Below are 23,990 nucleotides of genomic sequence, written 5' to 3'. Positions count from 1 at the left end.
TTTATAGCCAATTCTGAAGAACTAACATCACACCCTAATTGTCCTACATTCTTCTTAAGGGTTAAAGTTTTCACTCTTCTCTCCATGCAGTCCTAGTCTCCTCTTCCAGATCTTCGTACCTAAATCATTACTACTTAGCATTTGGCTCCATTTAAACTGAACAAGCTCAAGCTACCATTTTTTTCATTTGATTAAAATCAAGCACCAGCACAAGGCTTTATCAGGTGAAAATCTATCTGCAAAGGATACAGTGGAAAATAATTACGACACTCAATGTGATCACTGCTATGAACGGAAATATTGAGCTCTGTCATTAGAACTTAAACAAACAACTACAGACTTCTGGAGGGCCCTGCCTAGTCAGCATCAAAACATGCTTAGCATTATGCCATACAAATTATATCCCTTTTCCTAGTTTTTAATTTATGCTTTATTGACCAAACTCAACTATGCTTGTGTCAATAAAAAAACAAAAGCACAACAAAAACTGGAATTAACTTTCCACTTTTGGGGACCGTATCTACTTCTTCCGTTCCTTTGAAAAATTAAATCTGAAATGAGGTTAGTGTAAAAAAAATAAAAGAGAAAAACAACACCAACAACAGCTCAAAACAAACTATGGGAATTTGCTTTATGGAAAGTCCTGCCCATGTATAGCCCTCAAAAATAGTTCCCATGGAATTATTTATCAGCTCTCTCAATTGTAAGCAGGGTCTTTAGTACTGTTACCTGAGATTTATTCCTCCTCACTCCATCCACACCTTCCACAAAGAGGAAAAGGCCCATTTGAATAAGGGAGGGCCTTCCAATGAGCGCGGCTTTATTCCGAGTCTGGAGGGCACCCCAGGAGCCCAGCAGTGACACCAGGAAGCTAAGAATGCTGGGACTTACCAAGACTCCCTCAGTAGGAGCCAGCTCATCTCAGAATCATATCAATGGAATGCCCAGCAGATGACACCGGAAAGGCTATATACTGCATGGATGTATTAAAATGGACCACAGTCTGTTTGGCTGCTTCCTTCCAGTTAAATCTATTTTAAACTTGAAGTCTGACTAAATAGAACTGGAGAGAAACAACTGAAAATGTCCACCTCTGTTTTATAGCCCAGAATATCAGAAGTAAAAGACACCTATAAGGTGATTCTGTCCAGCTGCCCCGTTGCACATGGAGAAATAAAGCCCTGGGAAGTAAATAACATGTCCAAGGTCACATAGCTCATCAGTGGTATGAACTTCAATTCCAGTGCTTCCATCAATACATCACAACCCCACCATGGATCAGAAACCATCACACATCTCTCCAAGGTCAGGACACCTGTTTAGTCCTACAGAGAAATAACTACTTCCTCACCTGATGCCCTTCCTCGGGCACTGGAGTGAAGAAAGCTGGTTTTGTGCATGCGGAAAAGAATTATGAAACAAAATGCAAAGTACCAACCTGGAACAAACGTAGTAAGGTATTCAAACCATTGCCTGATTGTTGAGTCACCAAACAAATACACCACTTTTCTTTGTAAGCATTCTGTAATGTTGTCAGGGTCATTAAACTGGCGCATCTTAAACTTTCTGGGCCTCCACTGATCTTTATAATAATACCCAGAAGGAAAAGTTCCTGAGCCATGAGATAGTTCTAGATTGTTGGTTTCTGAGAAGAAAAAGGAAACAAAATTAGATATTCTGAAAGTCTCCTCCAACTAACCATACATGGAAAATGTTCCAAGAAACAAAATTATGGCCCTATATCTGTTAGCGTGCTGGTATCTGGGTAACATTTCCCGCCATCACATCTCAAAGAAATCCCAGACTTTCCCCTTGCTACAAAAGGTTCTCCTTTGCACAAAAATAGGAAGATGTGAAATGTGTGTGAGGGTATTATTGGTGGACAGAGGCGAAAAGGGGACTTTGGGCATTCCCTCTGATTATGCATGTTTTTATCAAAGCCAAAAATAAAGGCAGGCAAATACCATGGAAATGTGTAGACATTAACTATTGTCTAGCATTTTCCCGGAATAAGTTTCTCATCCAAAGGCCTATGAGGCAAGTAACACCTTAAATTCATATTTTACATACGCATAGTAATATTAGTCCACTGTTCCTCAACCTAATAAAAGGAAAATTTTAACCCATGGGTCCCGCAATCAAATAGTAATTCAGATAACCACCACTTAATACAGCAAAGAAACCAAATACACACACTCTAAAGAACTATTCCCCACGTTACAAAAGGTTCAGAAGAATGTACAAATATTACAATGAGCAATATTTAAAATGCAGCAGCAGTTTGTACTCATGGCTGTAGCCCAGCTACACATGACACGAGAGGCAGGACACCCTTCAAAGGGAAAGTCAACATCCTTCTTCCCTAACACCTCCCTTGGAAAATGCTGTTGTAGAAACAACACACTTTAAGTGCTTCAAAATAAACAGACAGGGATGGCTAATATTTCTTGAGAGTTTACTCTGCAATTAAATATATTATCTCATACGATGCTCACAATAACCCTTTAAAGTAGGTCCTAGTGTTAATCCTGCCTTTTGGAACAGCAACTTGACTTAGATCCAGAGCTAACAAGCAGCAAAGCCAAGACCTGATCCAAGCAGGTGAGCCCCAAAGCCCATGGTCTAACCACTGTGCTATATATACCACGTCTCAAAAACAGAGGTTTGTAGATGTCAGCCATTTTCTTTTTGGATTTTTTCCTGAAGGTGTACACTTACTTGTTTCTAACACTCAAATCTACAATCTTCAAATACCATCAATTATTTTACATCACTTCCTTACACACCCCAAAGCTTAAACCTTGATCATAATCCAGTAATTCTCCAGTCTCACCTGTTAAACCACAATTCAAAATCCAAATGTTTATACAACTCAGAAATCTAAATTTGAGCCCCATATTTGTGACTATTTTCAGCTTATTATCTTGATATTATAAGATAATACTCAAAATTATTTTGGTTTTATTCCCTTCAAAGAAGATGCCCTATTTGACAGATACTGCATATTTAACCTTTTAATTCAGCCATCTGCTAATTCTTTGAAGGTTCAGGGCCTAAGCTGAAAAGTAAACAGCATTTTTAAAAGCTTTACTTGGAAAATGTTATTGTCAAAGAAAAGACAAGGGGGGGGGTGGGTAAATATTTATTTGGCTTATTCATAAACAGTTTCTCCACATGTTACCAAGTATGACTTTACTATGTTACCACACCTTGCCCAAAGCTTCCTCATTATATCATCATGTCAAGGTTATACAGACAGGGAGCTCCAGAGCAGACACCTGGGGCCCAAAGAAAACATCTACTAGAAGGGGAATTAAAAGTGATTTTGAAGTTACACTTTTTACCATGGTTAATTCAGAAGATTTGGCTATTCTGTGCCAAATACATGTTATAAAGGAAAGTGTATATCACACAGGAAACAATTACCATTTCCATTCAAATGTTAATTTTATTTACTACCAGAGTTAAGTCAAGCAAAGCAAATCAATTACTGAACTGACATTAATTCTTCACACATGCAGCACTAGATAACAGAGCAGATTTTTAAAGTGTAATGCATGTACCTACATTGCCCTCTTATGGTCAGCGGAGACAAAAACATTTCTTACTTTATTAAGACTTTAAGCAGTCTGAAGTTCTTTAAAAAGACCGCATTTCTTGGAACTTGGAATGCATTTTCACATAAGATATGAAAGTCTCTTAAATCAATAATATAACCCCTAATGAACTATACATGTGGAATAAAAATAGTTTTGTGGGTTTTTTTAATTTATTTGAGAGAAGGGGAGAGAGAGAGAGAAAGCACAAGCAGGAGAAGGGCAGAGAGAGAGGGAGAGAATCCCAAGCAGGCTCCTCATTGTCAGCGCAGAGCCTGATGAGGGCCTCAAACTCACAAACCATCAGATCATGACCCGAGCCAAAACAGAGTCAGACACTTAACTGACTGATACACCCAAGCGCCCCAAAAATAGTTTTAAAACAAAACGGAGTTATTGCTTAGATTTTACAGTTTTCTTAAATACTGATGGTGAAGGAAGTAGTTTTTGTGGATGGTTATCAAAAGCAGATAAGATCTTTATGCAAAATCAGAAGGGATAGCTTCAATTATCTGCAGGTTAAGGTCCCTGCTTCTCTAAAATGTCTTGGCTTCTTTAAAACTCATAGCTTATAGTTTCCTCCAAAGGGTGTCATCCCATGTCATTCATTAGCCAAAACGAGGACTATTTGGACCACAAATGGGACAAAACAAGAGAAGAGCAGAGAAAAAAATTTCCCTCAACTATCTAGAAAGAGCTGGGTGAGAGGGAGACAGTGTGAATTAAGACTGGGAGGTATGAGTGAGTGCATGTTAGTGCACACGTCCCTTAACTTCATAGCATAGAATTATCTGTAGAAGTGAGAAAAGTAAAAGGCAGGCCAATGAGGAGTATATAGTTCATGAGAGAAAAAACAAGACAAGACAAAGAAAGAGAGTCAAACAATTCCTCTCCTCAAGGAACACAATTAGCACCGGAACGCTTGGGTGCCATCTCAGGGAGATGAGAAATGAGGACAGCGTGTGTCGAGCTGTTCAGGTACAACTTGTCAAGCACTGGGACTACGAGAAGTCCTGGCTACACAGCAGTTATTATAGCTTGAGTTTACCCTTGAGTCTCCCCCTGGAAAACCTTGGGAATTTAATTTTTTTCTTTATACTTTAGTCCCCTAAAACCTAAGCATTTTTCGGAGGGAAGCTAAACAGGTACAGGTAGAAATACCTACAGATTAAAAGAATGCTGAAAGGACCTCAGATAATGGCTAGTCCAAATGTCTTTTAAAGGTGAAGATGGTACGTCACAGAGGGACTTGCCGAAGTTTCCCAGAGAGCTGTAGAGCCAGCTAGTGGTAAAGGTGGTCCTGTTTACAAAGGCATACATTTCACTACTGATACAGTTGTGGGGAGCTTCCTACCCCCAAATGATATCAGTCAGTTGGATTTTACATAGCATATGAGCCCTTTGATTTTCTAAGTTAACCAAATAAAATGTATTCTGTACCAAGTATTTTTTCCAACTGAAGGTGGTTGTCTTTAAAATAGCTTTGTCCAGGGGTGCCTGGGTGGTTCAGTCGGTTAAGCATCCAACTCTTGGTTTTGGCTCAGGTCACGATCTCACAGTTCCCCGAGTTCATGCCCTGCTCGGGCTCTGCACTGACAGTACGGAACTTGCTTGGGATTCTCTCTCTCTTCCCCCCTACTCAAAATAAATAAATAAACCTTTTTTTTTTTTCAAGTAGCTTTGTCCACTTTGTTGTGATAGCACCTTTCCATTTTCTAAACAACCTCATAGTGAGGTCTCATCCATAAAGTCATTAGTATGGTTTTCGTCGAACAACATAAAACACTATTTTATCATTCACTCCACCATTTGGATGCATTTAGAAACTAGAAAGTTGATGAACTCCACTACTGCAGACAAACCCAAACGTTAAGACATCCTCCCCCACACCTCCCAAGCATATTAAGGGATAGCAGAAAAAGGGCTAGACTCGAGTCACAGGTCCTGGTTTATGTCTGACTCCAGGTCTCCAATAGGAGACCCCAGAAATCACTTAAAACTCTCATCTTACTCATCTCCTGTATTCTCAGAGTCTAGTCTAGCATCAGACACAGAGCAGATGTCAAAATGATGACGTATCAGTCTCTGGACCTTGCTTCAATTACCAATAAAATGGGTAAATTATTAGTTACTTTGAAGGGCTGTTGTGAAAGTTCAATACTGTAGTAGTATTAATAGTTTTTAATCATAAAGGGCAACACTGGAATGCTAGAAATATTCTATATGTTCTAAACATTCTATATCTTTGTATGGGTGGCAGTAATTGTATTAGTTTTCTATTGGTGCATGGCAAATCACCACAAACTTAGTAACTTAAAAACAAGAGACATTTAATATCACATAGTTCTGCCAAGAGTCCAGGGCATGACATAGCCGGGTTCCCTACTAAGGGTCTCACAGGTTGAAATCAGGTTGACAGCAGGACTGTGTTCCTTTCTGTAGACAAGAGAAATCTGCTTCCAACCCCATTCAATTACTGGCCAGATTCAGTTCCTTGTGGTTATAATACTGAGTTTCTTGTTTCCTTGGTCACTGTCAGCCAGGGAATGCCCTTCAGCTCCTAGAAACTGTCTACATTTCTTGCCACATGGCCTCCTCCATCTTTAGAGCCAGCAACAAAGAATCCCGCTCACATGGAAGCCTTCTCACACTTTGAATTTCTTCAAGAAGAACTTGGTCCCTATTGAGGGCTTATCCAATTAAGTCAGGTCTGCCCAGGATAGTATCTCTTTTTTTAAAGTCATGGGAGTGATATACTATCACATTTACAGGTCCTTCCCACACTCAAGAGAAAAAGAATTATATAAAGGCATGGATCAGTGGGAGTCATCTTAGAATTCAGCCTACCACAGTTACAGATACAAATGTAAAATTCCATTGTACTATATATTTGCAATCCACGTACTATACTGTACGTAAGATACACCTCAAAAGGTAAAGAAAAGGGGCGCCTAGGTGGCTCAGTCAGTTGAGTGTCCAACTTTTGATTTCAGCTTTGGTCACAGTCCCAGGGTTGTGGGCTTGAGCCTGGGTCCTGCAACGGTCTCTGTGCTGAGTGTGGAGCCTGCTTGGGATTCTCTCTCTCTCTCTCTCTCTCTCTCTCTCCTTCTGGCCCTCTCTCCCACTGGCTCTCTTTCTTTCTAAAATATAATTAATTAATTAATTTTTTAAAAAGATAAAGAAAATAGCAAAAGGCTACAAAGATGTTAATGCTTATTCTGTTGCTATTAAATCTAGTTTTATCCCAAACTCTCAGTAAGCTTCCCCCCAAAATATGAACTCTAGTTTAGTTGTTGATGAGGTTAGAAGCCATCAAGGCTTCTATCAGGCTATGATGATCTAGGGGCCACAGTACAGGTGCTAATAAAAATTCAGCAGCAATTCTGACACTGGGAAAGACTGTCAGAAACCAGATACTTATCCCTGATGAGCTATTTTCATCTAATTAAAAGCTATGTTTCTTTGCTTTTGACTGGAATTATACCCATGCATGGGGGAAGACAGGTAATCTCAAACAGTTCAGCAGACTAAATATGCATCTTAGAATAAGTTTAACTTGCAGGAAAATCAATTAACTAATACTTTTTTTAAATGTTGATAGGGAAATAAAACCCTTCAAAATATAGGATTCATAAGTAAAATAATAAAAGTGGAAAGACTATGAACCCTTCCAAGTCTAGGTCAAATAACACACAAATGGGTGTGAAACATGTCAGAGAGTAAGGAAGTGCTTAAGGAAAAAAAATGTGTATACACACACACACACACATATACACACACACATATATATACACATATATGTATACATACATACACATACATATACACATATATACGTATCATAGGTACATATATACGTTAGCATGTCAAAGGGGCATAGGGGCCAAATTGAAAAAGTTCCCAATTGCCAAAATTGAGCAACAAAATAAATAACAGTTGAATTCGGTAATAATCCAAAAAATGAGATAAATAATCATGAGCCATGAGTCTATATGGACATAATTAAATAAATGGGAAAGAAGGGACAACTCTTCCTTACAGAAAAATTCCAATTAATAAATGTCTTAGAAATGAGAGACTAGAAAGTCACCATTAAATACCACCCAAATAATTGCTGCTGACAAGATCTATTAATGAATGCTAAAATGAGTGGGTGAAAGTATAAGCAGAAATAGGATGTTTACATCCTGATGGAATACAGAGACATCCAGGAAGTCTTTGTATTAGTTTCCTGTGGCTACTATAACAGATTACCACATATTCAGTGGCTTGAAACAACACAAATTTATTCTCTTACAGTTTTGGAGGGAGGCCAGAAATCCAAAATCAGTATCACCGATACCAAATCCAAGGTATCAGTAAGGCCATGCTTTCTCTGGAGGAGCTAGGGAAGAATCTGTTCCCTTTCCTCTTCCACACCTGTATTCTTTGGCTCATGGCCTCTTTCTCCATTTGTTAAACCAGCAGCATGGCATCTTCAAATTTCTCTCTACTTCCACTGTCACATTGCCTTCTGCTTTTGTATGAAATCTCCCTCTTCCTCCCTCTTAAAAGGACACTTGTGATTGCATTTAGGGCCCACTCAGATTATCCGGATAATCTCTCCCCATCTCTAGACCCTTAGCTTAATCACACATGCAAAATTTCCTTTGCCATCCATATATAGCAACGTTCACCAATTTGAGGGATTAAGATCTGGATATCTCTGGGGGCCATTATTCAGCCTACCACAGTCTCAAAGTATCCCCCCAGGATACAGAGAAGAGAACCCTGACAGACACCACTTTAACCAGGTGATCAAATTTAACATTGTTAACAGAACATATTGACATCATGTACTCCCTTAAAAGGACACAACATCATTTCTGTGCTATTCTTCCAAAAATGCATACTCTCATTCCAATCATTAGAAAACATTTAAAAATCCAAATTTAGAAACATTCTAAAAAATATCTGACCAAAGTTCTTCAAAGTGTAAAGGTCAAGATAATGTCACAGAAGTAAGACTAAAGAAACATGGTGACTAAATGCAACCTGGGATTCTGCATGGGATTCTAAAACAGAAGAAGGACATTGGTGGAAAAACTCATGAAATCCAAGTAAACTCTACAGCTTAGTTAATGATACTGTACTGATGTTAAAACCTTAGTTTTGGAAGTATTCTGTGGTTATATAAGATGTTAGCATAAGGGGAAGCTGGGTGTAGGCTATACAGGAACTTCATACTATTTTTGTAACTTATTTTAAGTCTAAAATATTCCAAAAACAAAAAATATATATATTAAAAAAGAGAAAGAAAGGAATGAAAGGAGGAACATAGGGAAGGTGGGAGGCATGTGAGCCCTTGGTTTAGGGTCTTTGAGTGCGCCCTGCTGGTCACGAGAGTGAACTGCAGTGAAGTCCTCCAAGGCTGGGTGTCTTTGATGTTATGTACAACAATTGCCCTTCTCTTTTCCTTCCAGTAATGTACATGCTCTGAGGCGGTCTTCTCAAAGCCAAGCTATTCTCCTATTGATTCACGGTTCCTTTCTTCTTCTAAAAATCCATCAAAAGTCTCACTAGTTCCAAAATCTGTCTTCTCTCTAAACAGAACAGTACATCACAAACCCACAAACACTTACTGGCTGAACATCGAGACCTGTCAGGTGCAGGTAAACCATCCAAAACTCCACCCGCTGACCATCCCACTAGACACCCAGGAATGAGGCAGCCACGCCAGAAGACTGGGGCTGGGGCAGAGAAGGATAGAGTATGAGGAGTGCAGGACTAGGGGGAATAGACGCGAGGTTGAGGCCCAGGCAAATAAAGGCAAATAAAAGTATTTCTATTAATGATGTTTCATGTATGAATCTTTTAAGGGGCGCCTGGGTGGCGCAGTCGGTTAAGCGTCCGACTTCAGCCAGGTCACGATCTCGCGGTCCGTGAGTTCCAGCCCCGCGTCGGGCTCTGGGCTGATGGCTCAGAGCCTGGAGCCTGTTTCCGATTCTGTGTCTCCCTCTCTCTCTGCCCCTCCCCCGTTCATGCTCTGTCTCTCTCTGTCCCAAAAATAAATAAAAAAACGTTGAAAAAAAAATTTAAATAAAATTAGTAACTCACTGGCTTCAAGTAAATAAAATACAGCTTTCATTAGGAAAAGACTGAGATTTCTTGTGGCACATGATAGTGGAGACCAGAGATATATAGACTGGCAGTATCCTGGCTGTATCTGGGCCACAGACAATAATTTTATTTAGCCCACACAATATTTTACATGTTTGCAATTGGATGCCAATGTTTTGAAATCTGGAGATACTACATTTAAAGATTAAGGATTAAGAGTTCTGATTTTTGTTCATGGAAAAAAGAAACCCTATACATCTGAGCACATTTCTGCACAACAAAGCAGCAAGAGCTGTAGACAGGCTGTGCTTGCACTTAGGTTCTTCCCCCACCATTCACACAAGGCATGCCTATGTCTAATACCCACCCTGGCTAGATTCACATGTATTGCACGCCTAGGCCCTATGGCAATAGTGTTTGCCAGTATCTGTGCAGTATCTATCATATATACTGTCATATATGCTTTCAACAGCAAAAAGGGCCTTGCCATCTGCATAAGTTTCCTTAATAATATTCATCCTTTCTTTCTAAAAGTCACCGTGGCTAAAACAGAACACATACATTTACTCTATATTGTTTTACTTTTAACAATACCCAATGCCAATGGATCAAAATCACCTGGAAGGCTTGCTAAAACCCAGATTGCTAGGCCCCACGCCCGAGTTTCTGATTCAGTAGCCTGAGGTAAGACCTAAGAATCTGCAATTCTAGCTGATTCTGCTAATGCAGAGATCACACGTTGAGAAAACCAGAGTTCAGTAACATAATGCTTTTGATTTTAAAAATTTCCTTGCCGATTTCATACACGTTTCTTGGATAACTCTAGAGTAGTGATATCCGACAGAATTTCTGCAATGATGGATACACTACATTCCATATAAAATGCTGCCCAACATGGTAGCCACCAGCCACACATGGCTCCCGAGGATGTGTGACTTAAGAATTAAATTTTAGGGGAGCCTGGGTGGCTCAGTCAGTTAAGTGTCCGACTTTGGCTGAGGTCATGATCTCACAGTTTGTGGGTTCGGGCCCCGCATCGGGCTCTGTACTGACAGCTCAGAGCCTGGAGCCTGCTTCGGATTCTGTGTCTCCCTCTCTCTCTGCCCTTCCCCTGCTTGTGCTCTGGCTCTCTCTCTCTTTCTCTTAGAAATAAATAAACATTAAAAATTTTGTTTAAAAAAAAAGAATTACATTTTAATTTTTAGTTAATTTTAATTAATTTAAATTTAAATAGCCATGTGTGGTTAGTAGCTACCATATCGGACAGTATAGCACCGAAGTCTCTTGAGCAGCCAACCAGAGAGGGGAAGGGGAAGAAGACAACTTTCACAGCAGTATAAATAGCAAAGCCCAAGATTATGCACATAAGGTCTGATTTATTTTAATTAAAAAGCTCTTTTAGTATTTTCAATTGTGCCCAGAAGTAACCATGGCATATTAAAAGGAGGAAAGAAGTTTTCATGACATTAGTGAAACCACAGAGCTTCAACCCATTTAGCAAGAAAAACAACAAATCATCAAGCTCATTCTTTTTACCTTTTATTCTCCTGGGAATCACAGTCACCCAATCAGGTCCGCTGGAGTTGATTGGCATTTTGATATTGACACCACTTTAAAAGGAATAAGAAGAATACAAATTTAGATTTGAGAACATTTACTTTCTAATATGTATCTTCATTTGCAAATTAAAATAACAGGATTTCACAGAACCTTAAGATGAAATATTCTTATAAATGCTACTCAACACAATCAATTAATAAACCAGGTCTCTTAAAATAAGCAGGTTATGTGGATATATAAAGTGAATAGAAATTAAATAGGTTTTTAATTTTTCACCACATAGCCCTGAGAGTATAATCTCTAAAATGACAAATTCTGGTTTAAATTCTTTATTCCCCTTGGACTCGGAAAATGGCTCACACTGATGAGAATGTCCATTCTGTCACTATCTAATTTTCAGATTATAAATCTATGTAGCATTAAATCACAGGTCAGATTCCTTAGGCCTTGCCCAGAACAGAGATGAGTCCTACTAGAGACACTTGTCCCTAGATATGTGCTCTTTCAGGACTTTGTTCACCATTGGTATGGCCCTGTAGTGTCTCTTTCTAAAACATAACTCCTCAGTGACACAGATTGTGTTTCACTCACCTTTTGTCTCCAGCACTTAGCACAGGCCCTGGGCTAGAGTCCATGCTTGGACAATATTAGATGGAGGGCTGTGTGAAAAAGTGGGAGAGTGTGGAGTCCAGGGAAAAAGTACTGGAAATTTGGTATAACTATGCCAGAAACTGGGTCACAACAATTACCTCTTACACTTAGGCCAAAAACAGACAAAAAAATAAAATGCTAACTTTCCAAATTCTTGATATGTGAACTTGAATCACAATATTTTGTTTTATCAAAAATCAGTTCAAAAGAGAGATGTTCTTAAATAATTCTTAAGCTTCTAAATGAACAAAGGAAAAAAAAGAGAGAGACCAAAAAACAGATAGTACAAAAAACTATGGAGAACTGATGGTCACCAGAGGGAAGGTGGGCAGGGAGATGAGTGAAATCGGTAAAGAAGATTAAAGAGTACACTTCTATTGATTAGCACTGAGTAATATATGGAACTGTTGAATCACAATCAATATTATACACCTGACACTAATATAACACTGTATGTTAACCACACTGGAATTAAATTTTTTTCATAAAATAAAAATATAATTTTTAAGCTTCTACTATGGGCCCGGCACTGTCCTAGATGTCAGGGATGTAACAATAAACAAGACATACAGCATCTCCTCCTTCAGGGAAATGACATTCTAATGGGGAGACAAGAAACAAGGAAGGCAGTGCAGCTGACCTTGAACAACATGTTTTTGTTTTGTTTTGTTTTGTCTTTTTTTGCTGCCTACAAGAGGATCATTTCTTTTTTTCAAACATTTTGGAAGTTTGCAGCCATTATTTCTTTATTTTTTTCTTAAACTAACATTCAATCTTTATTATACACACACACACACGTATGTGTGTGTGTGTGTGTGTGTGTGTGTATATATATATATATAATTTATTTCATTCTTTCTCATTGCCAAGTAATATTCCATTGTATATATAAACCACATCTTCTTTATCCATTTGTCAGTTGATGGACATTTAGGCTCTTTCCATAATTTGGCTATTGTTGAAAGTGCTGCTATAAACATTGGGGTACAAGTGCCCCTATGCATCAGTACTCCTGTATCCCTTGGGTAAATTCCTAGCAGTGCTGTTGCTGGGTTATAAGGTAGATCTATTTTTAATTTTTTGAGGAACCTCCACACTGTTTTCCAGAATGGCTGCACCAGTTTGCATTCCCACCAACAGTGCAAGAGGGTTCCCTTTCTCCACATCCTCGCCAGCATCTATAGTCTCCTGATTTGTTCATTTTAGCCACTCTGACTGGCATGAGGTGGTATCTCAGTGTGGTTTTGATTTGTATTTCCTTGATGAGGAGTGATGTTTGAGCATCTTTTCATTTCATGTGCCTGTTGGTCATCTGGTTGTCTTCTTTAGAAAGTGTCTATTCATGTCTTCTGCCCATTTCTTCACTGGATTATTTGTTTTTCAGGTGGGGAGTTTGGTGAGTTCTTTATAGATTTTGGATACTAGCCCTTTGTCCGATATGTCATTTGCAAATATCTTTTCCCATTCCGTCGGTTGCCTTTTAGTTTTGCTGATTGTTTCCTTTGCAGTGCAGAGGATTTTATCTTCACAAGAACACAATAGTTCATTTTTGCTTTTAATTCCCTTGCCTTTGGAGATGTGTCAAGTAAGAAATTGCTATGGCTGAGGTCAGAGAGGTTTTTTCCTGCTTTCTCCTCTAGGGTTTTGATGGTTTCCTGTCTCACATTCAGGTCCTTCATCTATTTTGAGTTTATCTTTGTGAATGGTGTAAGAAAATGGTCTAGTTTCATTCTTCTGCATGTTGCTGTCCAGTTCTCCCAGCACCATTTGTTAAAGAGACTATTTTTTTTCCATTCTTTCCTGCTTTGGATATTCTTTCCTGCTTTGTCAAAGATTAGTTTGCCATACATTTGTGGGTCCAATTCTGGAATCTCTATTTTATTCCATTGGTTCTATGTGCCTGTTTTTGTGCCAATACCATACTGTCTTGATGATTACAGCTTTGTAGTAGAGGCTAAAGTCTGGGATTGTGATGCCTCCTGCTTTGGTTTTCTTCTTCAATATTACTTTGACTATTCAAGGTCTTTTTTGTGTGAACAACATGGCTTTGAACTGTGCAGCTCCACTTATGCATGGATTTTTTCAATAAATGCAGTACAGTCCTGTAAATGTATTTTCTGTTCCTAATGATTTTCTTAACATTTTCTTTTCTCTAGCCTACTTTACTATAAGACTACAGTATATATAATACATACAGCATACAAAATATGTGTTAATCAACTGTTCTTATCAGTAAAGGTTCTGGTCAATGGTAGAATATTAGTAAAGTCTTTGGGAGATCAAAAGTTATAGCAGATTTTTGACTGTGCAGGTGGTTGGCACGTCTAAATCCTGAGACTTTTAAGGGTCAACTGTATGTTTAGAAAATAGTTTAAATAAGTTACATTTAGGAGAGAACATGACTTTTAAAACAGCACACATAAACTGCTTTCGTGGGAGAGCTTTAAGATAAGGAAAAGAAGAAAATTTGCCCTTTGAAATTTTCCTGTAAAAATGTTTAACCTCAATCTGGTCATGTAGAAACAATAAAGCAGCAAATCCAAATTAAGGGACATCTACAAAGCAGTGACATCAAAACCTTAATGTTGTGAAAAACATGCTAGAGGAGGCGCCTGGGTGGCTCAGTCAGTTGAGTGTCCGACTCTTGGTTTTGGCTCAGGTCATGATCTCTTCATGAGTTTGAGACCCACATCTGGCTCTGCAACAGCAGGGTGGAGCCTGCTTGGGATTTTCTCTCTTTCCCTCTCTCTCTGCCCCTCCCCTGCTCACACTGTCTCTGTCTCTCTCAAAATAAATAAACAAAAAATCAAACAAACAAACAAACAAACAAAAAAACACAAGCTAGAAACCTCATCCAAATTAAAGATTAAAGAGATAACTGAGGGTGCCTGAGAAGCTCAGTCAGTTGGTTAAGCGTCTAACTTTGGCTCAGGGCACAATCTCACATTTTGTGAGTTCGAGCCCCGCATGGGGCTCTCTGCTGTCAGCACAGAGCCCCCTTCAGATACTCTGTCCCCGCCTCTCTCTGTCCCTCTCCTGTTTGTGTTCTCTCTCTGTCTCTCCCAAAATAAATAAATAAAATTTAAAAGAAAGGATAACTAAACACATTGTAAGTAATCATAGGTTAGATTAGTTAAAATAAAAATGACAGCTATAAAGGACATTATTGGGACAATCAGAGAAACTTGAGTATGGACTGTATATTCAATAATAGTATTGTATTAATGATAAATGCCCCAAGTGTGATAAATTTGTTACAGTTATATGTTGGAGAAAGTTCATGTGCCAGGAGATGCATACCCATGAGGTGCAACACCATGTTGTCTGCAACTTACTCTCAAATGCTCTGGGAAGGGGGATAATTATACATCAACAGACATATATATAAACACACATACAAAGAGAAAGAGAGAGAAAGCAAATGTGGCAAAACATTAACAATGGTGAATCTAAGTTAAAGCTATATGGATGTTCATTTTTATTATTCTTGCAGTGTTTCTAATGATTTGAAAGTTTTTTTAAGCACAAGGTTAGAAAAAAGAAAATATGAAATGATGCTAAAATATATGGGAAGCTTTTCATGTGAGAACCTCATTCTTTCAAAAAGCCTTCCTTTATATTAATAGAATCTATTAAGCAAAGTACTGTTGTTCTTTCTAAAACCAACATTTTTTAGGAGTAAAGAACAAAGATTAGATCACCTTAATTATCCAACTGTTATTTAGAGAACCAAAGACCAAAGCTAAGCTTAATCCTTTCTGAATTAAGCAATGCTATGAGCCACCAAGGAAAAAAGGTAAAAATGGGTATCAGCTTAACATATTCAGGCCATGAGCTCAAAAAAGCATACCCAAGGACACCTCAAAAAATCAATTTCAATCTTCTTCTTTTTAGTTAGCTGATGTAAAATTTCAGAATTCTAATAAACAATGCAAGAAAAAAAATCAGTAGCAGAACTATCAGATGTTTGATTCCCAAAAATGTTACCTCAAGCAACATCTTATCAGCAAACTTCTAGGTAAGTAGAATTTCTTAATGATTCTACTACAAAGTGCCATCAGTCAGCCTCATCCAGGATGTGCAAGTAAGGACAGAGACATAATTATTTCATCCTTCACGATTCACAGGTGTTTTCTGGTTTTAATGGTAGGATTTAGTGTCAGGAATATTCTTAAATTTTACACTTACTCTCAAATTTTTCTCCCACTTTTTTCCACATGGAATTTCAGTAAGTTATAAGCTGTGCTTCCTCTTTTTTGCTAAGCCACTAAGGAGACTGACAACACAACCCTAAAGGGGAGGAACTGACCAGTCTTCACACATAGGCAAAAAGTACACAGACCTGAAATCATCTGCTCACCATCATTGATAAATAACGTGTCTGAAATTGAACCCAGGATTAAAACTAAAGCTAAAGTCCTTGTATACTCAGCTACACGACAAACTAGACAGTTTTCTGAAGAACAGTACAATAAATACATTGAATAGTGCTCCCTCTGCTGGCATCTAAGAGCATCCCTCTAAAAGCATGGCATCAGTCCAGCAAACATGTATTTAAAACCGATACGACCAAAAGCAGACTCCAGAAATGAAAAATCAGAACTTTGTTTGAGAAGCTCCTACATACGTTATAGTAGGAACATTTCCCTCACTGAGTAAGAAGTGGGCATAAAACATAAAATTTTTACGGTTGCCCAGAGGTACTCAACAAAACTACCTCTCCACCAAGGAGTATTTTTAAGTATTTATTTCAATAAAAAAATAAAAGGCATTTTTACATTCTGTCAAGTAATTGGACTTTTTGGCCATATGGCTTTTATAATTTTTTTCCTTAGGCATGCTATTTTACTTCAGAACTGTACGAAATGTTGAAGAAAACATTTAATCCATACTGATCCCATACATTCCACTCTGCACATTATTCCGCATTTTCCGCTGAAAAAGTTTTACACTTATGTTCCACAAGAGAAATTTGTACACAATAATGCAAAAATTTCCCTAACTGTTAATTTAAAAAACATAGTTTGCCGTGATATTCCTGGTTTCCCATGTTTATCGTTAAGTCAACCCAGCAATGTTATCATATTCATAGTCCTTTTCCTATCAGTATATGATTTTAACAACTGATAATATGTCACTTAAAAATGTTTTTAAAGTTTATTTATTTATTTTGAGAGAGAGAGAGAGAGAGAAAGCCCAAGCAGGGGAGAGACAGGAAAGAGACAATCCCAAGCAGGCTCTGCACCGTCAGCACAGAGCCCAAAGCAGGGCTCAATCTCACAAACTGTGAGATCATGACCTGAGATGAAACCAAGAGTAGCCTGCTTAACTGACTGAGCCACCTAGGTGCTCCTGAAATTTTTTTAACTTATTAGACATGAAGATAAAACAGTGTCCTGACTACAAGACCTCTTGTCACCCTGTTCTTGGGCGATGTTTTTCATCTGTTCTGTGAATAAGTGATCTTTCTTATATAGTTATCCATGTGCTATGTAGTTCTGAAGTAAAACATAAATCTGAGGGTAAAAGGTCTTTAATTTGAACTAGAAGAAGCTCTAAGCTTCACTTTCTAAAAACTATTCACAAGGGGGCACTGGCTGGCTCAGTCACTGGAGCATGCAACTCTGGATCTTGGGGTTGTGGGTTTGAGCCCCACGTTGGGTGTACAGATCCCTTAAACATTTTTAAAAATCTAAAAATACTTTAAAATAAATAAATAAAAATAAAAACTATTTACAAAATATAAATATTTATTTATTTTCCTATTCGCTACTTCTCCCAAATAGGGCCAACTTCAGAAAGTTATATAAAGCAAATAACCAAAACAAGAAAGTCTTCTAAATGGGATGATGTCACCTAATTGAGACAAAAACAGTGGAAAAGGACCTTAAAATTATCCCCTGGAACAAGAAACACCTACCTCTGGAAGAAAGCAGTCTCTGCAGCAGTTAGGAGGCCCTTCAGGTATCCACCTTTGAAATGGTTAATTCTGCTACTGCAAGGGAGCTTCTTTGGTTTGAAGCAGAACCAGGGCTCTCCAGTGTAGACATCTGTAAAGTTACACAGGGGAAGACTCCCAGGAAGACACACATTGCACTCAGTGGTTTCAGAAATTCTTCCTGAACGGAAGAGACTCTTGAAATAGACTCTGTGTGGTTTCTCTTCCTGCAGGCGCTGAAGAACTCTGATCCCCTCAGTGGGGTGGACCAGAGATATGGACACTTTAACTTTGCCTGGCCAGAGCAGAGTAAAGAAGACCTTGTAAAACCCATTCTGGTAGTCTACCACTCTGCCCACAGCCCCTGCCTGCAGCTTAGGGGAGTGGATCCTGGCCTGCAGGTAGTCTCCACCATACTTCTTGGGCTTTCTTTGAAAATCCTGCACATGAACCAGCACTTCTAGCTGGCTTCCCACCTTGAAGAAGGCTGCAGAGTTCAAGATAACAAAGTAGCTGGAAGAAGGGTCAGTGCTCTTCACAAAGGGGACTGGACCCACATCAGGCACCTGCCACTGTAAGGCAGCCAGCAGGGAGTCCTCCTCCGTGCGCTCCCGGCTGGACAGAGTCTGATGCTCATAGCCACAGTAAGGATTCCGGCTAATTCTTGTCATCTGGGAGGAAACAAACTGTCCACTGCTGTCGATGAATGTGGCTGAAACAGTCTCATGGTCCAAGTACTGAAGACAGAAACATAAAAACAGAAACCACAGCTATAATAAATTTCCTTATATCAGCCAAATATATCTCTGCTTCAGTTTAATTTTAATAAAACTACTTGGTATGACATTGTCTCAAAACCCAGAGCTTACTAGTTTAACGGGGCTATCTTATTATAACACAGTGACATCAGGATGAGGAATAAAGTCATAAAGAGATCTCCACACTGTGGATCTCACCTCTGGGAGCTCAATCAAGTTCCTGTAATAAATATCAGACTTCCAGCAAAACAAGAAGAAAAGGAATCATTTTGAAATATAATAGAGCATTCTGTTCTTCTTAACAAGGCCTGCCCCCAAGAGAAACTATTTTACCAGAGCCTAATCTATTGGGGTTTTATCAGAACTTAACCAAACTGGGGTAGGGAACATACCCAGCTCCAGCCCATTCTAACCATCTATCCAACTTAAAGAGTGTTGGGGAGGACTGAGAAGCACTTTTGAAGTTCACGGCCCCATACCAAAGGCTCCCTAAAGGACTGAGAGTCACTCATAGGACTATAAATCGCTTCACCTCCCTCACACCTCACCACTAAAAACTTATTTATCAGAGTTTCCTTTACCCAGTACATCATGTCCAGCTTTCAACAAAAATTGTAAGACATACTAAAAGACAAAACACATAGTTTGAAAACACAAATAAGGCATCAGAACCAGACTCAGCTATGGCAGAGTTGTTGGAATAATCAGACCAGTAATTTAAAACAAGTATGATTATTTGACAATAAATTATATACAAAAATTTTTAAATAAAAAAATAAAGCAAGTATAATTAATATCTATAAGGCCTCTAAGGGAAAAAGCAGACAACATGAAAGAACAGATAGGCACTGTAAAGCCAGAGATAGAAACTCCCAGAAAGAATCAAAAAGAAATGGCAGACAGCTGAGAGGATTTTTAGGGAGAGAAAATACTCTGTATAACGCTATAATGATGGACAGTTATCATTACACATTTGTCTAAACCTGTAGAATATACAAAACCAACAGAGAATCCTAAGGTAAACTATGGACCTTGGGTGATGATATGTCAAGGTAGGTTTATCCTTGGTTAAAAAATGTACCATTCTGGGGCACCTGGGGGGCCCAGTCAGTTAAGCACCTGACTCTTAATTTTGACTCAGGTGATGATCTCCCAGTTGGTAAGATCCACCCCTCACTGACAGCGTGTGGAACATGCTTGGCTTCCTCCCTCTCCTCTCTCTCTCTCTCTCTCTCTCTCTCTGCCCCTGCCCACGCTCACTCTTTCTCTCTACATAAATAAATAAATAAATAAATAAATAAATAAATAAATAAATAAACAAACTAACTTAAAAAACAAAATGTTTACTGTTCTGGTGAGTGACATAATAATGGGAGAGGCTCAACAATAGCCAAATTATGGAAAGAGCCTAAATGTCCATCAACTGATGAATGGATAAAGAAATTGTGGTTTATATACACAATGGAATACTATGTGGCAATGAGAAAGAATGAAATATGGCATTCTGTAGCAACGTGGATGGAACTGGAGAGTGTGATGCTAAGTGAAATAAGCCATACAGAGAAAGACAGATACCATATGGTTTCACTCTTATGTGGATCCTGAGAAACTTAACAGAAACCCATGGGGGAGGGGAAGGGGAAAAAAAAAAAAAAAGAGGTTAGAGTGGGAGAGAGCCAAAGCATAAGAGACTCTTAAAAACTGAGAACAAACTGAGGGTTGATGGGGGGTGGGAGGGAGGGGAGGGTGGGTGATGGGTATTGAGGAGGGCACCTTTTGGGATGAGCACTGGGTGTTGTATGCAAACCAATTTGACAATAAATTTCATTTATTGAAAAAAAAATAATAATGGGAGAGGCTAAGCATGTAAAGGGGTGAAGAGTATGTGAGAAATCTCTGTCATCTTCCTACAATGTAAGCCGTGACAATCATTTCTTTCTATTTTGTCATGCAAGTGCCTGACTTCAATTCCACTTCAAAGACAGCTATCTCAGTAAAACACACTGGCAGTCAAATGACTAGATAAAGAGCCAGGCTACCACCTCCCACACAAGGCTCCTTTGCTTTAGAGATCTTGGTTGATTTAGATAACTGACCATTCCCTGTGCTTTAAATTCCCACTCTTATGTTTTAAATTCACCAATAAAGAATGAACCTGTGAAACCCCATGCCCCTACCCATGGACCCCAAAAATAGCAGAACCCCAAGCTCACACTCTTTTCTTTCTCTACCCATGACCTCACTGTGTGACCCCAGGTGTGTTATATACCCTCCAGGACCCATGAATATTAAACCTGTTGTTTTTCAAAGTGTCCTGCTGGCAGTCATAATAAGAACCATGAGGACCAGTCCAGAACAGTGGTATTCAAGAGGCTGAAACTAACAGAAAAACATTTCTGGTCAATTTTGCTTTAAACCGGCCAGAGACTCATTTTAGACCTAAAGACACCTGCAGATTAAAAGTAAGGGGGTGGAGAAACACCTATCATGCAAATGGGTGTCAAAAGAATAGAAAATCCAGTCCTAGTAGCAATACTTATATTGGACAAACCAGACTTTTTTGTTCTTGTATTGTTTTTATATTGCTTTGGTACAGGGTAGTGTTCCCTCTATTCCATTATTCATAAGATTTTGATAAAGATTTCCATTAATTATTATTGTTTTTAATGATTGGTAGATTTCACCAGTGAAACCAGGTGGTCTTGAGCTTTTCAGTGCTGGGAGATTTTTTTATTCCTAATTCAACCTCCATTTTTGTTATTGGTCTAAGAAGATTTCCCACCTCTTGGATTCAAGATTCATGATTCAATCTTCGTAACTTCCACATTTTTTAGGAATTATCTGGAGTTTTTTCTTCTAAGTTATCTGATTTTTTAGTTTATAATTGTTTATAGTAATCTGTTATCACACTATTGATTTCTGTGGTTATCTGTTGTATTGTTTTCTCTTCCATTTCTCATTTTGGTTTTTGAGTCCTCTTTTTTCTTAGCTAATGTAATTAAGAAAATTACCAACTTTGTTCATTTTTTGGAAAAATTGGTCATTACTTTCGATGTTATTATTTATTCTGGTCTCTTATTTATTCCTGATTTTTATTATTTCCTTCCTCTACTAAATTTCAGCTAAATTTTCTACTAAATTTACTACTAATTTTCTACTAATTTCTACTAAAGTTTCTTTTTTCTAGTTCCTTGTGCTGTAATGTTGTTTACTTCAAATTTTTTTCCCAATATGAGCATTTATAGCATAAAATTCACTCATCTGTTTTTGCTGCATCCTACAGGTTTTGGAAGGTTGTGTTTTTTTTCCTTTTGTTTCGAGACATATTTTGATTTACCATTTAATTTCTTGTTGGGCCAATTGCTTGTGCAGTAGCGTGTTAATATTTACATATTAAAATTTAGTATTTACGTTGTAGATTTTGGGGGGTTGCTTAGGTGGCTCAGTCGATTAAGCATCTGACTTTGGCTCAGGTCATGATCTCGCAGTCTGTGGGTTCAAGCCCCACGTCCGACTCTGCTGACAGCTCAGAGCCTGGAGCCTACCTCAGATTCTGTTTCTCCCTCTCTCTCTGCCCCTCCCCCACTCACATTCTGTCTTTCTCTCTCTCTGTCTCTGTCTCTCTCTCAAAAATAAACATTAAAAAAAAGAAGAAATACATTGTAGATTTTTCAGCTTTGTTTCATTATTAATCTTTAGTTTGTACCACTGTGGTTGGAAAATATACTTGGTATGATTTTAGTCTTCTTAAAATTGTAATGTTTGTTATGTCTCTTTTTATGTTATTTAACCAGAGGATTCTTCTGTGTGTGTACTTGAAGAAAATGTTATTCTATTTTTCTTGGATGGAATGTTTTATATATATCTTTTAGAGCCATGTACTCTAAAATATGCTTCAAGTAAAAATGTTCTTGTTGAAAAAAATAACTTTAAGAGGCTACTCATTTAAAATAAAGTATATCAGGGGCATCCGGGTGGCTCAGTCAGTTAAGTGTCCTATTCTTGATCTCAGCTCAGGTCTTGATCTCAGGGTTGTAAGTTCAAGCCCTGCATTGGCTCTGTGCTGAGCATGAAGCCTATTTGATAAATAAAATAAAATAAACAAAACAAAACAAGACAAAATAAAGCATATCAGAGGGGAGATGGGTGAGAGCGTGGGTGAAACAAGTGAAAGGGATTAAGAGAACATTTATGATGATGAGTTCTGAGTAATGATGTATAGAATTGTTGAATCACTATGTTGTACACATAATATAACTAATACACTAATTAAAACTAGTATAACACCGTATGCCAGCTATACTAAATTAAAATTTAAAAATAATTAAAAAAATTCTGCTTTAAACATAAAAGTTCTCTTAAAAAAGTCTTCAGGGGACACTTGGCTGGCTCAATGTAGAGCCTCAAGCTCCCCACCTATGCCAAACAAATTCCTCAAGCTCCCCACTTATGCCAAAACACTTCAAAATCTTATACACGGCAGGGGCACCTGGGTGATTCAGTCAGTTAAATGTTCTACTCTTGACTTTGGCTCAGGTCATGATCTCACAATTCGTGGGATCAAGCCCCATATCAGGCCCTAGGGTTCTCGCTCTCTCTCTCTCCCTCTCTCTCTGTCCCTTCCTGCGTGTGCTCTCTCTCTCTCAAAATAAATAAACAATAAAAATAACTTATACATGGTAAAAAATAATCCCATACAAGGTAAAAATAACCCCAAAATATATAAGGGATTTTTAATCCTTTAGAGTTCTCAGACTCTGTATTTTTTTCCCTTTCATTCTACACTTACATACAGACATTTTCAGTTGAAAAGATTTCATTAGGAGCCTTTATTTTAAAGGAGAACATGGTAGGGGGGTACCTGGGTGGCTCAGTCAGTTGAGCATCCAACTTCAGCTCAGGGCATGATCTGGTGGTTCGTGAGTTCGAGCCCATGTGTTTGAGCCCTGTGTCAGGCTCTGTGCTGACAGCTCAGAGCCTGGAGCCTGCTTTGGATCCTGCGTGTCCCTCTCTCTGCCCCTCCCCTGCTCACACTCTGTCTCTCTCTCAAAATTAAACATTTTAAAAAGAAAGAAAGAAAGAAAGAAAGAAAGAAAGAAAGAAAGAAAGAAAGAAGAACATGGTGTTATTTGTTAATTTTAAAAAGTAATGGAGGAAAACAAAAATGACTTTGAAATTTTTCCCTTAGCAGAGTTGACATCAGCATGGTAACAGCCTGATACATTACTTCTTTTTGTCCCCCTTTCAACAGTGAATTAGGCATTCATCCACAAACAAAAATGCCTTTATGGGAGTTGTGGGAAACAGCACCATATGCCAGGAATCCAGAAGTCTCGCCCATATGTGCATCTGGTAATAGGCAGACAGACCTCAGCACAGGCTGCCAGT

The 23,990-nt window shown here is 38.4% G+C and overlaps 1 protein-coding gene across 3 annotated transcripts in view; it reads right to left on the bottom strand.

The window, feature by feature from the left end:
* The window catches only part of NXPE3 (neurexophilin and PC-esterase domain family member 3), a 41,898-nt gene that overhangs the window by 2,474 nt on the left and 15,434 nt on the right, over nt 1-23,990 (bottom strand). For all 3 annotated transcript variants that reach the window (XM_015069169.3, XM_027077652.2, XM_015069170.3), the window contains 3 exons: nt 17,827-18,581; nt 11,232-11,305; nt 1,439-1,645 (listed from right to left, as the gene is read on the bottom strand). In XM_015069169.3, the coding sequence (XP_014924655.1) occupies nt 1,439-1,645; nt 11,232-11,305; nt 17,827-18,581 (1,036 nt within the window). The remainder of the gene's footprint in view (nt 1-1,438; nt 1,646-11,231; nt 11,306-17,826; nt 18,582-23,990) is intronic.

This window comes from Acinonyx jubatus, chromosome C2 (assembly GCF_027475565.1).
Source record: "Acinonyx jubatus isolate Ajub_Pintada_27869175 chromosome C2, VMU_Ajub_asm_v1.0, whole genome shotgun sequence".
Taxonomy (NCBI): Eukaryota; Metazoa; Chordata; class Mammalia; order Carnivora; family Felidae; genus Acinonyx; species Acinonyx jubatus.
The sequence above is the reverse complement of the archived record's forward strand: the minus strand, read 5'-3'. Positions and strand labels throughout refer to the sequence as shown.